At 51.0% G+C, this 16,390-nt stretch overlaps 2 protein-coding genes across 6 annotated transcripts in view; both read left to right on the top strand.

Moving 5' to 3' along the window:
• The window catches only part of GJC2 (gap junction protein gamma 2), a 30,783-nt gene extending 24,134 nt beyond the window's left edge, over positions 1-6,649 (top strand). For all 5 annotated transcript variants that reach the window (XM_040549680.1, XM_040549679.1, XM_040549681.1 and 2 more), the window contains one exon: positions 1,837-6,649. In XM_040549680.1, the coding sequence (XP_040405614.1) occupies positions 1,857-3,104 (1,248 nt within the window). In that variant the 5' untranslated portion in view covers positions 1,837-1,856 and the 3' untranslated portion in view covers positions 3,105-6,649. The remainder of the gene's footprint in view (positions 1-1,836) is intronic.
• Positions 6,650-10,004: 3,355 nt separating this feature from the next.
• Positions 10,005-15,455, top strand: IBA57 (iron-sulfur cluster assembly factor IBA57). The gene is made up of 3 exons (XM_040549685.1): positions 10,005-10,383; positions 11,685-12,031; positions 13,225-15,455. Exons 1-3 carry the CDS (start codon positions 10,082-10,084, stop codon positions 13,614-13,616), a joined length of 1,041 nt encoding a protein of 346 aa, XP_040405619.1. The 5' UTR covers positions 10,005-10,081; the 3' UTR covers positions 13,617-15,455.
• Positions 15,456-16,390: the final 935 nt, after the last annotated feature.

A 16,390-nucleotide genomic window follows, 5' to 3' on the forward strand; every position in this document is an offset into this window, starting at 1 on the left:
ATCGGCACCCTGGTGCCTTCCCTTCCTACCCACCGTCAGCTGGAGCTTGGCTGAGCGCTGGGATTAATCCTACAAATTGGCTGAGGCCCCATCCTGCCCTAATAGATCAGGGACACAACGCAGAGGGAGGGCTGAAGACACCTTGAAGTGGGTCCAGTGGGTCTAAAAGAAGCAAAAGGTGCTCAAAGGGGATGGTTTCCTGCCTCACCCCAGATAAATAACATAATGCTAAACCCAAATGCTTCAATAAAGAAAGAAGAGCTCTGTGGGGTCACTTTCCACATTCTTCTGCAGTGGCTGTGCTGTTGTTTTTGTGGCAGCATTTCTGTACTGACCATCAGGTCTGAGGCGTCACTTTTGGGGCAGGAGATGAGGATTTCTGGTCCCAGTAGCATTGAGGGCTGTAGTGCTTCTCCAGGTAAGCTGAGGGCAGAGAGGAGACCTTCCCCAGCCCTGCTGGCTGGGCCGAGCTCTTTCCCTGCTCCCTGCCCCGGTTTCTCCAGCTGCAGGACAGGAATTACAGCCCCCAGCACCATCTGCAGCGCTCCCGCGGTTCCAGCCTGGCGTGTGAAGACCTGGGGGTTTGGGTTCACAGAGGTTTTGTTTGATCTAGAAATAGCAGGGTTAGAAAATTCCATCTGCCGGCTCTCGAGAGCCCTCGACAGTGGAAGAATTGAGCTGGATCTCGAGCCTCCGGCCGCGCGAAGGCGAGCGCTGAGCAAACCAGAGCTGCTTGGCTCCCGTCCTAAGAAGCAGCGTGAGCAAAATAACATTCCAGGAAGGCAAAACGTGGAGAACAGAGCAAGTCACGTTCGTGGCTTGCTCCTGTGCCGGCTGCTGCTCGCAGCTGCTCCCACCCCGTGCCTGAGTGGCTAAGGGGGTTCAAAGCCTCCCCTGAAAACCTCAGGGTGGGATTTTGTGTCTCCGTGTAAAAACGGTGCCAAGGGTTAGGACCAGGCTCAAGTCTTGTGGCGTCATTTGTCTTCCTGGACATTTGCCCCCGTAAATGAGGGCTGTGGAGCAGCAGGGAGGTTTGGGAAGGCTTGGTTCTCCACCTGCGGAGCCATCACACACCCCACACCAACCTGCTTGTGCCCACACTCATGCACTCGGCTCTGTCATCCACCACCATCCCACTCCATCTTCAATCCCACCCAGGCACCGTTTTGCGGCTGGGACTGGGCTCATGGGTGCCCAATTCACCACCTGACATTAGGGGCACGGCTCCGAGCCTGGGGGTGATCCGGAGCAGGGACGCAGGGGTGCAGAAAGGGTGAGCCGTGCAATTACTGCCTGCCTTTAATGATGCCTGGGGCAACCCAAGGAGCTTGGGCTGAGCCCCTGACTCCCACAAATCGAGCTAAACACAAAACAGTTCTTCTTCCTGCCCAGCTGTCCAGGTCTTCTAAAACATGCATGGTTTTCCCTGCAAGCTTTTGAAGGTTTATTTTTAAAACAGTCTGCATTTGATTTAGGCATGTTTTGCTTTGTTTTTCAAACGGAACTTGAAAGGGACATCAGCCTGTAAATATAAATATTCCCATTCTTTCGCTGATTCTTTGCATTTTTCTGGGTTTGCTAATGCAAGACATTTCAGCATCCCCTGCTCCCGCATTCAGCCCAGGCGCTCGAGCCCATGGCAGGCAAGCAAAAGACTATCACAAGTTAAGGATGTTCTGGGTACCTAGGTGGCCTCTGTGGTGCACTGCATTCATTTTTAGTCACCCAAGCCCTTCCTACAGCTGAGCAACGTCTTGAAACAGGCAACAAAACGTGTAGCTGGGATGTTGGGATGTTTATTTACAGCTCTGTTGTCTTCCTTCCTTCTCCCTGCAGGTTATAACTGAGTAGCCCTTATGACCAACATGAGCTGGAGCTTTCTAACCCGCCTGCTAGAAGAGATTCACAATCACTCCACCTTTGTGGGGAAGGTCTGGCTCACCGTGCTCATCGTCTTCCGCATCGTCTTGACGGCGGTCGGCGGAGAGTCCATCTACTCCGATGAGCAGAGCAAGTTCACCTGTAACACCAAGCAGCCCGGCTGCGACAACGTCTGCTACGATGCCTTCGCACCGCTGTCGCACGTCAGGTTCTGGGTCTTCCAGATCATCATGATATCCACCCCTTCGGTCATGTACCTGGGCTATGCCATCCACAGGATCGCCCGGTCGGCGGAGGAGGAGAAGAAGTTCAAGGGATTCAAGAAGAAGAAGCAGTTTGCTCTGAACTGGCAGGCGGTGCGCAACATGGAGGACCCGATGGAGGCAGACGAGGAGGAGCCCATGATCTCCGACGACACGGCAGACAACGAGAAAGCCAAAGCCAAGCCCAAGAGCAAAGAGCAACAAAAGCACGACGGGCGGAGGCGCATCCAGCAGGAAGGACTGATGAAAATCTACGTCTTCCAGCTACTTACCAGGGCTTCGTTTGAAGTTTGCTTTTTGATAGGGCAGTATTTGCTCTACGGTTTTGAGGTAGAAGCTTATTTCGTCTGCAACAGACTCCCCTGCCCTCACACCGTGGACTGCTTCGTGTCCAGGCCAACAGAGAAGACGATCTTTCTGCTGGTGATGTACGTCGTGAGCTGCCTGTGCTTACTGCTGAACATGTGTGAGATGTTTCACCTGGGGTTCGGGACCATCCGAGACGCCATTCGCAACCGGAAAATCAACAGCTTTAGGCAGCCCCCCTACAACTACGCCTACCCGAAGAACATCTCCTGCCCTCCCGAGTACAACCTGGTGGTGAAATCAGAGAAGTCCACCAAGATCCCCAACAGCCTGATGGCTCACGAGCAGAACCTGGCGAACGTCGCTCAGGAGCAGCAGTGCACCAGCCCGGACGAGAACATCCCGGCAGACCTGTCCACCCTCCACAAACACTTGCGAGTGGCCCAGGAGCAGCTGGACATAGCGTTTCAGAGCTACAGCAGCACCCAGGCCAACACGCAGCCCTCTCGAACCAGCAGTCCCGCCTCAGGGGGCACGGTGGTGGAGCAGAACAGGGCCAACACCGCCCAGGAGAAACAAAGCGCTAAACCTAAGGCCTGCTTGGAGAAAGGGAGCTCCAGCAGTAAAGACGGAAAGACATCTGTATGGATATAGCTTGTCTGATGGCAGAGAGGGCAGTGTAAGTGCGGTTTTTGTTTTGGTTTGTTTCTGGTTTTCGGTATTGTCTTGAGTTCATTTCACAGGGCACAGACGCAACTTTTATATAGAAGTCAAGAGAGAAAATTCAGACCAGTTTAGTGCTGTCTTCCGGTGCATTAACAAAAGACGTTTCCTTCCTCTTCCCAACTCTTTCTCCAGCTGGGAAACTCCAGCGAGCAACAGCGAATGCCACATCCCACCGGGACTGGCTGCGAGCAGGCAGCACGAGGACGCAGTGCTGTGGATCATACGGTGTTTAATTACTAAATACCCTTAATCAAAATTAACTTCTGATCCCTCGGTTGGAAGGGAAAACAACCAGTCCGTGGCATGAACTTTGACGACGTGCTGCCCTGCCTGAACCTGCAGACCTCAGGCATCGCTGAGGGTGGCAGAGATGTGTGCTGCGAGCGACGGCCCGGCACCCGCACCACTAACACAGCACCGAAGGCTTTCATCTTTTGGTCCCCTGCGCTGAAACACCAAGCCACTACGATTGACCACCCTTGCAGATGCGGTGGGAAGCACTGCAGTTACGGTGTTTGCAGCAAACCGCTGCTCCACATCATCAGAAAGTGCCTTTATGCAACCAGGAAAACAAAATCGCAAAGGGTTTCGACTACTTGGTTTGCTAATTTGAGCAGAGATGGGAAGATCAGTGCTGGCAGATTTGTTTTTCTGTTTAATCAAACCCTTCTAACTAGTGGCAGAGAGCAGATCTATGCATCGCGTGTATATGGTGTGTGTGTGCGTGCATATACGTATATACATGGACACATGAACATGTGTGTGTGAATATAGATATATAGAGAGATATATAAATGTAATATCAACCCTCTGGTAATTTTACAGCCTTCCAGCCTCACCGGGCCATGGGCAGGTTTCCGCACGCTTGTCTGGGGGCTCACCTACAGCTCCGGCTTCCCTGGGGGCAGGACCCAGGCCAGCAGCAAGAAGTTTTCCCCCAGTTTATGAACAGCTTCTTTTGGCTTCACTTGGTTTTAGGGTGAGGTAGCTAGTGCTGGATGTGTTTCGTCAGGATGGTTTCATCCTGGGAGCTGGGATGTCCCTGAGGTGCTTGAGGCTTGGCAGATGCTCTTGCAAGAGTCAAATGGTTGATTCACCACCATGGTCAAGGGCATACTTCACGTGAAGGAAGCAAATCCTTTCTGAACACAGCACCACCCCTGCTGAGCTGCTCCCTCACGGCTGTGCCAGCGCACAAGTCCCCATGCATTTCTCATCCACTGGATCAATGTACCTTCCTGATGGGCATCTTTCTCCTGTCCCCGAGATCAGTCTCTGAAAGCCTCAGGGGTGCCAGTTGTCACAGGCCAGCCCTTGGGGACCTGAGCGTGGCCATGAACACTGGGTTCACTGCACCAGAGCTGTGCAATGCCCTTGGGGTAGCTAAAAAAGGAGGTTCAGAAAGATGCAAAGAAACATCCTACAGGGTATTCAGCCGCAAATATTCAGCGTGGTTTTGGGGAACAGTTTCAGGCTTGTTCCTGGTCCCGCTGAGGGTACTGGTGAAATGCCTGGAGCTCTGCCTGCTCTCGCTGCTGGAGATCTTCCCCTTGATAAAGCCCATATGCATCCAGGAGGAGGATCAGCGCTTCCTCACAGCAGCAACAGGCAGCAGCACACACCGGTCACATGGAGGGATGCTTTGTGCTGTCAATTTTCCATGAAGGGCTTGTAGAGTTCACGCCGCGGTGGTAGGACACACATATCACACGGCCGGAGGGGCCGGGTGCTGGTGGGTGAGCTCCTGAAGGCACAGGGAGAGCACAAGAGGAGCTCTTGGTGGACATTTGCCCCAGGCAATTACAGCAGACACCAACCTGTCCCACACACTGATGTGAAATCCTCACCGAGGGAATCCCCCCACGTGGCCTGAGCACAGCCTGGTGAGGTCCCGGGGCTCTCTCAGGAGCCCACGACAGATCCGTTTCCACACCTGCAGGTTCAGAGATGCTCAGAGCAAGGGTGCTGGAAAGGAGCACAGATCTTCTCGCCAACTTGCCAGCATTGAACGCATCCCCAAAGGCTAGCACCAACCCCCCGCTGCCACCCCTGGCTTCTCCCCTGCTCGGTAGACACGAAGAGATGCTTCTTCCCTTTAGGTCTGCAGAAGGTTGGGGGTGCCTGAAGAGGGTCTCTTTTTTTTTTTTTTTTTTTAATTTTAATTTAATTTTATTTTTTATTTTCACACCACGGATCCAGCACGCCGAGAGGGTTTTGGACGCTCTTGGTCCTGCAGCAGATCTGCAGCCTCCTCCTGGCTGGTGTCACCGCCCCATGCAATACGCACACACTGTTTTCCATAGTGGGAGTCGATAATTGCGATATTGACGAGTACTGGAGCCGGGGCAGACACTCGGGGGGATCGATACCAGCTCCTCATCTGGCAGGGCAACCGCTCGCTCGGCCGCCCTCCCAGCCAGCCCTGCTCATCTCCAGGGCTTGAAACCTTCCCTTGCATCAAAGGCTTTGCGTATGGGGGCCGATCTCGCTTCCCTATTTCTTTTTCCAAGCATTTTGACAGGGACCAGAGCACACAGGCACGTCCATGGCAGGACTGCTCGGTGCTGGAGAGGGATGCAGGGTGTCCTGCGAGGCCCCATTGACTCCTCTCACTCTGAGTCAGACATGTATAGAGGGTTATTATTATAACAATATTATTATTATATTGCTCACTTCCTCCTTTCCTGCTCCACTGCTTGGCCCCTGAAGCCCTCAGGAGGTTGTGTCTTCCACTGAGCCACCACCAGCAACGCGACCGGCGCGCACTGAGCCGCTCCTTCCAGGGCAGGAGGAGCAAGCCCACCTCCGCCGTGTCCGTCTGGGGAGCAGAAGGCAAAGAGGGCAAAACAAGCAGTGCCACAAGCAAAAAAAAAAAAAAAAAAAAACAAACAAAAAACCCTCACAAACCCAACCGGCAGCCGGAGGAATTTCAAGTAGACGACTGGCAGCGTCGGCCGCGAAGGAGACGCCGGTAGAATAATTAACGCTTTGCTTTTCTTCCTGCAGGTCGGTCATTTTGTTCACGCTCCGGACGGGTTTAGCTCTGTAGCTGAACTAATCGTAAACGTTGACACTCTCGCTAAGCTTTGCCGGGTAAAGCGCCCGCCCTCGCGTTTCTGTTCTTGCCATTCAGGGCCAGGAATGTCCCACGTAAAAGCCAGATTACCTTGTTGCTTGCATCACATTCCTCTGGGAAATACTTGAACTTAACTCGAGGCCATAACCAGTCTGTGCTGTTATGAAGTTTCTGGGATTTTTTTTTTTTTTTTTGTATGTACTAACTGTATTTGTACTAGAAAACCTTTGAGTATGAGGTTGAATCTCTAAGTATTTTTCAGTGTAAATGTTCCATGTGGGCTGTAGTTAGAATATGAAGCACTGGTCAAAGGAGAGATACGTCAGCCCGACTCTTCAACTGGCTATTCCACATCCATTACTAATAAATGGAATAAAACTTACATTTTGTTACAGTACGCAGAGCGTGTGATGTTTCCGTGCGAGGGGGGCTGAATGTTGATGAGAAGACATTCTTCTCAACCTCTCATTTGCCCGGTTTAACCATATAAGACCTCTATTTTCCCAGATACGGCTATAAATCACCGCAAAATATTTTTGCCTTAAGAAGCAGTTGACCTTCGGGTTGTTTGGGATGTGTTGTCTCTCTGATGAATCACTGCCTGCAGTTCCTTCAGGCATGGAGCTGAAACCGCCTAGAAAAAGCCTCTACCCCAAAAATTGAGAGAACTTTTCCGAGGCTGGGAGAAGTCAGGAGCGAAGGCGAGCAAACGCTGGGAGGTCCCTTGTGAGAAAGCCTGCTTTTCGGAAAGCCCTCGGTCTTCGCCCCTCCCGTTAACTGGCAGGCATGTTCGCTCACAACTGCCATCCGAAGAGTCTTCAGGAAACGGATTTGGGGCGGAAACGTGCATTTTTTGCTGTTCCTCTGGCAGCTGGGCTGTCTCCACGACTCCTCCGGCAGAGCAGGATCAGCTCCCCCCAGGAGACGAAGGGAAATGGCACCCTGCAAGGCGTCCTTGAGGATGGCCGGTGGTCAGAGGCACCTTGTAGGGCACCCACTTTGCAGTGCTACACAAAGCAGATGAAAGAAAGAAAGAAAAAAAAAGTCTTGCTAAACAACAAGGCGTCCTTCAGAGCAGGAACAGGCTGAATTCGCCCATGCTGTGGGGTGATACCAAAGCCAAACACCCATGGGTGCTGACCTCAGCCTGGTGCCGCTGCAGGACTGGGCCCTGCAGCGAGATTCCCTCGCTAGCAGCCTTCATCTCTCACCTCAATTCCTCCGGGACCCAGCCTGGGGGCAGCCCTGTCCTGTCCCAGTGGGCGAGCGGCATCAGCGAGGGGTGAGGTGTGCGGAGCAGCAGTACCCCTCTTCCCCAGGTCATCTCCAAATTCCTGCTGCTGAGAGAAGTGGCAGCAGCAGCCTCGGTCTTGCATTTTCTCGTTTCTCTAGAAAGCCAGGCTGAAATGCCAGCGGCTTTCCAGCACCCCTGAGATCACAGGGCTCGTCTTGTTCATCAGCTGCTCCACGCCTGCAGACGTTCGTCCTGCCAACAGCATCTCACCAGCCCCCAGTCGCCCCCCCTGGGGAAATGACAGTGACAGCTTTACCTTCGTTTTCAGACAAGTCTCGCGTTTTTTTGTGCCACCCAGGCCAGCTGCAAGCTGTGTTTCCCTCCCGTGCCCTGACCCCTGGATGCACAGCTCGGGGACTAGCACACGCACGGGGCTGGGGCTGAACAATCGCATCTCACGTGGGTTTGTGGACGGCAGCCTGTGTGCTCTGAGGAAAAGCCGGAGCAAAGGAGTGCACGGCAGCAGTGCTGAGCTGCGGGCGGGTGGCCAGGGGCAGCCACTGCTGGGTTAGGGGGGAGCACCCCAGGGTGAGCCCTGGCAGGTGGGAACCCAGCAGCCAGCAAGCCCCAGGGAGAGCAGGGAGCAGAAAGGCAGGGGCAAAAGGCTGCTGGCAGCTCTCTGGGGCCAGAGGGAGAATTGCTGGCCTTTTCCCATGTCGTATTCATTGTTAGAGGTGTTTCTGAGGCGCCCCAGTGCCTGGAGGAGACGTTTGGGGGCGGATGTCCCCTTTTGGTCCTGTCACCCTGCCACCCTATGCCACCGTTAGAGCATTACAGAGAAATTGCTTTTCCAAATTCCCCCTGCCTCTGCCAGCCCTGCTCAGCACCAGGGCACTAAAACTCCTTCGAAGCGGAGACATGGAGCAGTAGCTATCAGGTCGAAGGGGGTGCCTCTCCCCCACTATCCCACCCTTATGAGACCCCATCTGGAGTCTGCACCCAGCTCTGGGCCCCCAGCACCAGAAGGACAGGGACCTGTTGGAGAGAGTCCAGAGGAGGCCACGAGGATGCTCAGAGGCTGGAGCACCTCTGCTGTGGAGCCAGGCTGAGGGAGTTGGGGTTGTTCAGCCTGGAGAGGAGAAGGCTCCAGGGAGACCTCACAGCGGCCTGCCAGGGCCTAAAGGGGGCTGCAGGAGAGCTGGGGAGGGACTCTTGGTCAGGGGGTGTAGGGATAGGACAGGAGGAATGGCTTTAAACTAAAAGAGGGGAGATTTAGATTAGATATTAGGAAGACATTCTTCACTCAGAGGGTGGTGAGGCCCTGGCCCAGGCTGCCCCCAGGAGCTGTGGGTGCCCCATCCCTGGCAGTGCCCAAGGCCAGGCTGGATGGGGCTGGGGGCAGCCTGGGCTGGGGGCAAGGGGCCCTGCCCATGGCAGGGGGGTGGCTCTGGATGATCTTTAAGGTCCCTTCCAGCCTGAACTGCTCTGTTATTTCATGTTTCTATGACTCCAAGTGCACTGAGGGCAGGGCGCAGACTCCTCTCCAGCCTAGTTTTTCCACACAGATGCTGAGCAGAGAAGGGGGGTCTCAGGGCAGAGAGGAGAGGACCAGACAAGCCCATGCATACATGCTTCTGGAAGCACAGGTCAGATGCAAACTGCCTCAAATGCAGTTCCCAGTGAGGGACATGGCAGTGCTCAGTCTCACCCTGGTCATCTCACAGGAGAGCACCCGCCACATGCAATATTGCCCTCCTGAACAAAGGCAGGAGGGTCCTGCTGGAGAGGGGCTCTGGTGCACCATAGCTTCATCAGGTGCTGAATGAGGGAGGTGGAGGGTGGGTAGGAGGCACCCCATGTCTGCCACGTCCATGGGGCCAAAGCTGGATCCGGCTGTGGGTCCACAGTGCCCGTTACCCCTGGGGACTCAGCCCAGCTGTGCTTCCAGATGTGCAACTTCTTCCAGACCTCTAAATGTGCCGCTCTTGGCAGGGATATAAAATAAATAAATAATAATAATAATAATAATAAAAAAAACATAAAAAAACAACGATGGGCATCACCTCTGCATCCCCAGCTGGCTCAGCCACCATGTGTGCAGCTCCCCAAAAAAACAGCCCCATCAGCCATGTTTTAGGGTTTGGTGGGTTGCGCCTTGGGACCTTCCCATTTATTTGGGGCCAGCTGAGCCCCCCGTGCCCAGGGCAGCAGCAGGGATGTGACCACAAGCGACAGGCACCCCCAGCTGAGGGACGAGCCCCAGGCTGACGAACCATGGCAGTACCAGTCCCTTGAGAGCCACCCGCCCCCCTGAGAGCCACCCCAAGGAGCCCCACCAGGGTGGGCGCGCAGCAGGGTGGGTTGACCAGGCGGCCCTAGGGGCTGGGGCGGCCAGGTCTACCCGGGGTTAGGCCAGCTGGATGGGGCCTGGTCATCGGGGGGCGTGGTCTGTAAAAAGGGGGCGTGGTTTGCAACCAGGGGGCGTGCCCCGCCCCTCCCCGCCGGCAGGTGGCGCCCGGCGGACACACACAAGATGGCGGCGGCGGCGGGAAGAGGAAGCGGCGGCCCGCCCTGACAGCCCGTTACCCCGCCGCCATGTTGGTGAGGGCGGGCCTGCCCGGCCTGCGGCGGCTGTGGGGGCGCGGAGTGGGGAGCGGGGCCGGGAGCGGGGCCGGGGCTGCCGCCGCCGCCGCCTGGTGCTTCCCGGCGGGCCGAGCGCTGCTGAGCGTGCGGGGCGCCGAGGCCGCCATCTTCCTGCAGGGGCTGCTCACCAATGACGTCACGCGGCTGGCGGGGGCGGGGCCGGGGGAGGGCGCCGTGCCCCCCCTCCCGCGCGCGCTCTACGCGCATGCGCTCAACGTGCAGGGCCGCTGCCTCTACGACCTCATCCTCTACAGGTGAGACCAATGAAGGGGGGGGGGGGGGGGAGGTGGGCGAGACCATTGCCGGGAGGCGGGGGGGGAGCCTTGGAGCCTGCGCTGTTGCCATGGAAACGGGCGCACGCGGCCTGCGCGGCCTGCTGTGTGGTGGCATAATTCTAATAAAGTGAAAATCCTAATAAAATTATAATGATGTATCTTACTTTATCATTCTCATAAAATGACAATTATTTTATTTTATCATTATTAAAAATGATTTTTTAATTTTATCATCATAAAATGATCATTGCCACAAAGATAATTATTTATTTTATCTTATCTTTATTAAAAATGATATTTTTTATTTTATCATCATAAGGTGATCATTACCACAAAAAGATCATTATTTATTTTATTTTATTGTTATTATACAATGATGATTTTATTTTATTTTACCATCATAAAATTTTAGTTTTTATTTTATCATTATTATAAAACGATAATTTTTATTTTATTATCATAAAATTATATATTTCTTATTTTATCATTATCATAAAATAATAATTCCTGTCAGCGGCAGTCACAGACCCGCCCCTAAGAAACTTTGTGCGTGTCTTTATAAATTCAGAAAAGTACCAAAAGCAGCTCCTCTGTATGATTTTCCTCCCTGGCTGTCATATCTGTGAATTATCCCACAGAAAATTACAATAACCTGACTTTTTAAAGCAGCCCTCCCAGCAGGTCCGGTGTCCGAGGATCTGTCTGGATGGTGTCCAAGGGGTTTGGGTTCTCCACTCACTGCCATTAATGGGGTCATTAGCACAAGCAGGGTGTCCGGCGCTAATTACACTTTATAGCCACCTGACCCAGGTGTGAGAGGGGAAATGTGTAACCCAGTGAATAAACATCACAGAATGTTAGGGATTGGAAGGGACCTTGAAAGATCATCTATTCCAATCCCCTAAACATCCTGTTTGTACCATCAGGTCACTCGCTTAGTAATGAAAGGCACAAAAATGAAGACCAAAAGATGGAACTATCAGTCTGTTTCTTAAGCTGGTTATGATCTGGAAGAGAACAAGAAAAATACACATCTCAAAAATACGCTCTAGGTGACCCTGCTTGAGCAGAGGGGTTGGACTGGATGATCTCTGCAGGTCCCTTCCAACCTCAACCATTCTGTGATTATTTTGTTACGGGGTGCGGAGTGCTGTCCTTGTCTGTAGCAGCAGCATTCCCCAGATCTCTGGATTCGGACCAGGCTCAAGATGATAATGCCTGTTTGCTTCCTCCGCTGTGGGGGTTTGCTGCCCTGACCTTGTAGGTGTTGCTTTTTTTAGGCTTCACGAGAGTCCAGAAGAAGAGCCACACATCCTGCTGGAGTGTGACAGCAGCGTGCTGGATGCCATACAGAAACATCTGAAACTGTACAAGATCCGGAGGAAAGTAAACATCGTCCCTTGCCTTGACCTTTCTTTGTGGGCCGTCTTCCCTGGGGAGCAGGCTGGAGATATCGCTGGTTCCCTCGCACAATGTGCAGACCAGGCTCTGGTTTTAACTCCTGACCCCAGGACAGAAGTCATGGGGTGGAGACTGGTTACAAAGAAAGGAGCAAATCTGACAGAGGTCATCCCTGGAAGTCGTATCGGGAGCATTCAGGATTACCACAGGCACAGGTATAAGCAAGGTAAAGCCAATACCTGTTTTGCGCTCTCTGTCACTGGGTTTTAGATAAATACATTTCTTTATTATGAGGGTCTTACTATCGGAGTCCACTCTGATACTGATCGGTGGAGTAAATTATAAAAGCTACAGGGGAATGCCTCAGTGTGTTTAACTTTTTAATAAAGGCAGGAATTGTTTGCTAATTTAAGGATAAGACTGATCCAGTAGTTACAATTCTGGCCTGTGGCAGAATCAATATTTGAGTCCAGTTTCCCATTACAAAAATCGTGGGATTGTGGGTCAGCGAAAGAAAAAGGGGATTATTCATTTTCTTAGAGGGGAATTTCTGTGGTTTGAGTCATTTTGATTATTTTAGAATTATGCACAATCTACATATTTTCCTTGTTGCTAAGGAAGGAAAAGGAAACACCCTGACATACTTTCCTAGAAATGTATGACTGGATTTGCAGTTATTTTGGAGGCCAAGGAGTGTATGTTTGATTTGAGAAGGAGTTTGGTCTTGAACGCCTCTGTGCCTGTGCAGAGCTCCCATTGATTTTACTATGTCCACATAGACAGTGGAATAAAATAATTAGCAGACAGAAAGATGATGGTCGTCTGCTAATAAACAATGATCGCAACGTGAGTGTCTGTCTGGTACAGAAAAGCTAACTGTTAATGGGTCACAGTGGGCTGGACCGCGGTGGTGTGCTGCCTCCCAGAAATACCAGCGCTAGTCTTGCTTGCTACTACAAAAAGCCAGGCCCAGCACTGCTTCAAAAAAAAATAACATGCCACTGGTCACAAAAGAAGCAGTCATAGCTACTCACACAGCGTTTGACAGTTGGCTGGGTTACTTTTGCTAGCTTTGAAGAAAATAACTCATTGACGTTACGGTCTACCTGTGGGAGAAGATAATTTTGCCATTAGCATTAAATGTATGTTGATGCCTTTGTATGGGAGTCTGTATTGCTCAGCTTCACAGGATTAGGGTTTAGTGCAGTTTTTGCAGTTATCTTTTAGAATAATCTTTGCTAACCCTGATCATTTACAGCTAGTGGTTTCATTAAGGCCCAGACCAGAGTACTGACAAGCTCATTCCTTTACATTGCTTCTTCTCACCTCTCATTTTATAACACAGACGAAACATACTCCAGAACTCTAAAATACTGAACATGTTACTTTATTTACATGTTGGTTTTACTCCTTTCCTAGGAATTCCTGAAGGTGTGAAAGATCTCCCTCCTGGAGTAGCCCTCCCACTGGAATCCAACCTGGCCTTCATGAACGGCGTCAGCTTTACCAAAGGCTGCTACGTGGGACAGGAGTTAACAGCCAGGACCCACCACATGGGTGTCATTCGCAAACGTCTGGTGCCAGTGCAGTTTTCAGTTCCTCTTCCCCAGGAGAGCATTCCCGAGGGTGCCGAGATCTTGACTGAATCGGGAAAGTCAGCTGGCAAGTTCCGGGCTGGAGGAGATGAATTCGGCATAGCTTTGCTGAGGCTGGCTAATATAAACGAACCACTCTGCCTAAACGTAGCGGGTGATAAGGTGAAGCTCACCGCAAGTATCCCTGAGTGGTGGCCAAAAACTGCTAGCAAATAAATGAGGAGCCGCCACTTGCACATTTGCCTTATTGAGAGTATTTTTGTGTGACAAGCTTGGGAAGGTGACTGTGCCTTCAGCTGTTGTTTGTGGTGTTTGGTGAGGGTGTGTGTCAGCAGAATTCTTCAAATTGGGCTTAAACAGCAGGAGCCCAAACCAGCAGCAAGTGCTGCTGACTGTAATGCTTTGTGGAGAGACCCTTACACAGGGAAGCACACCTTTCTCTGAGGGTGCCCCTTGTTTATTTGGACTCCTGCTGAATCTTTAGTCCACCACTTGCTCGATCAAGTTGTATTCTGCATGGGGTGCTGTGTGTATGGAGAGACCAAAGTGAGTGATGGGGCAGGAGTATCAACACTCTATGCACTGAAGTTTTGTGTTCAGAATTACCAATCTGTGGTATTGTAATTTTCCATTGGGGAGCATGCTGCACTTACCTTGAATAGGATATATCGTTGCTATACTCAGGCTGAAGTGTTCATTGCAAAACACTCATTGCATTGAGCTTCTTATTAAACTTGCTGATTGGGTGGGTATTTTTTTTCCACCACTCTAACTTCTAATTGTGCTCAGGAAGAGGAATAAATTGTACTTCTCCTTTCAGATCTGCTTTTAATACATCACGCCACATTGAGAAATGGGGGAAAGCTCTCAAAATATCCCTGTCCTGTTCCCTGCTTCATAGCCAGCAGAGGGTGCACAGCCAGAGCAACCTGCACCGAGCTCCTGTGCCGTTGCTCACCTTGGCCACGCGTGCTTTGCTCACGCAAACAACTGTTCAGAGAGGAAAGTGATATTTTATGGAAATAACGTGTGCTGGGGCATGCCCTGGAGTGGCTATTGTATTGGTGTACTGGTGCTTGGCTGAATAATCTATTACTATAAGCACCTTCCCTCCAGCCTTAGTGATTGAGTTGCCAACAACAGTTGAGGGGTGGAATTTTTTGGCAACTTTGTAATTTGTACATGAATGTGTGCACAGTTACATAGGAGGAAAGATTCCTCACTGTGTTTCAGTTACGCTGGTGTAGTTGCAAATGAAGGTAATGCCAGGTGAAGGTGTTGTGATTAAATGCAAAAAACACTAAGACCACATGCCCCGCAATCTTGTAGAAAAATCCTCTGAACTTTCCTGAAGGCTTCAGCAGGGGTAGCACAGCTGGTGAAGGGACAGCGTGCCCCCACGTCAAACTGAGGTCCTTGCGCTTCCCTCTGCGTAAGCTGCAGTCTCTGGGGCAGGGGTTAGTGCTTAGCCCGGTGCTTGGGGCAGGATTTTCACCATGTTCATTTCTCTGGCTGCTTCATCACCACACTTGTTCTTCCAAGAGCTGTGTCCCTCATACAAAAAGCCCGTTTTGGGCGAGTCCCTGCTGCCATCCCTAGCTGAGGTTTTCTCCATCCATAGTCCCCTCTGGGTTTTCAGAGCAGCCCAATACTTCAGGGTGTCTTTGCTGCTTTTTTCTATCTCCTGCTGCTCTTCTTTAAGCTTGTTCCTGCTTCTGCAATCAATGTGTCCATCTCTCTGTGCCCCAAAGCCAGACAGGTCTGTGCCTGTCAACCTGTGGCAATTTATAGGAGCCCTATGTATTTTTATATTACAATAAATCCATTATGTGTTCAGTCTTGTATTTCCATGGGTGATGAAGGGGGTGATGAGAGAGTTTAGCAGGTGACTAAAAACGCTCTTGTATGCGTATGTGTAATAAAAAACCGTCCAAAGTGTGTTCTATTACTGTGAAGGGAATTTATCTGTGAAAAAAATGCTCATATTGCTTAAAGCTCATTAAGCTTGCTGTGAAATGAATCTGTGGAATATCTCATTAAAAGTTTATTGTCTCAGTAATTTAAATGCGACTTCTCTTAGAGGGAGAAACACTAGCTGATGTTTACCTTGTGCAAGGATATACAACAGAAGAGTTGTTAGGGCTGGTTGCCGACAAGAAACACGTTCAACACAGCCCTAAAACACTTTGATGGGTTTGAGATTGTTAAAAAGTCTCTGCGCTGGAAAAATAAATTAAACTGTAGTGCTTCACACTTTCAGGATCCTCTGAAGGCGACAAAGGAGAGACTGTGCTGCCTGTGTTTATGCCAGTCTGACAGAAGCAGCTTTTCCTCTCAGCCACCCACTGTGCAAAGCCTTCTCAAAATAGTTATATTGCACTGCCATACCAACAGCCTGAATAAACACCGCATTTCTTCTGTCTGGGGAAGCCCAGTACCTCTTTTCTGGTGCCCAATACCTCTTTTTCTCTCTTAAGTATTTGAAAGGCTTTTTTTCTGTTGTCAACTGCTGCATTTTTCAGACTGCAGACTGAAAATGTGCAGGCACAAAATTTGCCCACAGGCTGATTTTCAGAGGCACTAGACCACTTCTGGAGGCGAGAAGGGATGTTGCAGAAGTTGGGAGGGCAGCCCCCATGCCCACCATCCTCTTTTTTTTTCTTTTTATTCTCCCTCACAGCCCGCTCTATCACTAAGAGCTTTGTCTGGGTGAGCTTGGGCTGAAAGGTCAGCAACACAGCTTTATAACTATGAGCTTGCATTTGCAGTGGCATTTACTCTATTATTGATTTTCGGTAAGGAAAATCTCATTCAGCTAAGGTAGAACTGAATGAGGCACAAAGATCCGTTGCTGAATGAAGAAGCTATCAAATACAAGCTAGTCAAAAACAGAGTAACCACTGACCTTTCTGTTAGCTGCATAAACTAATGGGTCAAAGTGGTACTTTTAATGAGCAACTTCAGTATGAATGAGGAAAAACTGAGAAATA

The sequence above is a fragment of the Cygnus olor genome, chromosome 2 (genome assembly GCF_009769625.2).
Source record: "Cygnus olor isolate bCygOlo1 chromosome 2, bCygOlo1.pri.v2, whole genome shotgun sequence".
Lineage (NCBI taxonomy): Eukaryota > Metazoa > Chordata > Aves > Anseriformes > Anatidae > Cygnus > Cygnus olor.

Coding starts and splice junctions, on each gene's coding strand:
- IBA57 (XM_040549685.1), top strand. CDS start 10,082: ATGTTGGTGAGGGCGGGCCTGCCCGGCCTGCGGCGGCTGTGGGGGCGC. Junction 10,384..11,684: donor TACGACCTCATCCTCTACAG/GTGAGACCAATG, acceptor TGCTTTTTTTAG/GCTTCACGAGAGTCCAGAAG. Junction 12,032..13,224: donor CAGGCACAGGTATAAGCAAG/GTAAAGCCAATA, acceptor CTCCTTTCCTAG/GAATTCCTGAAGGTGTGAAA.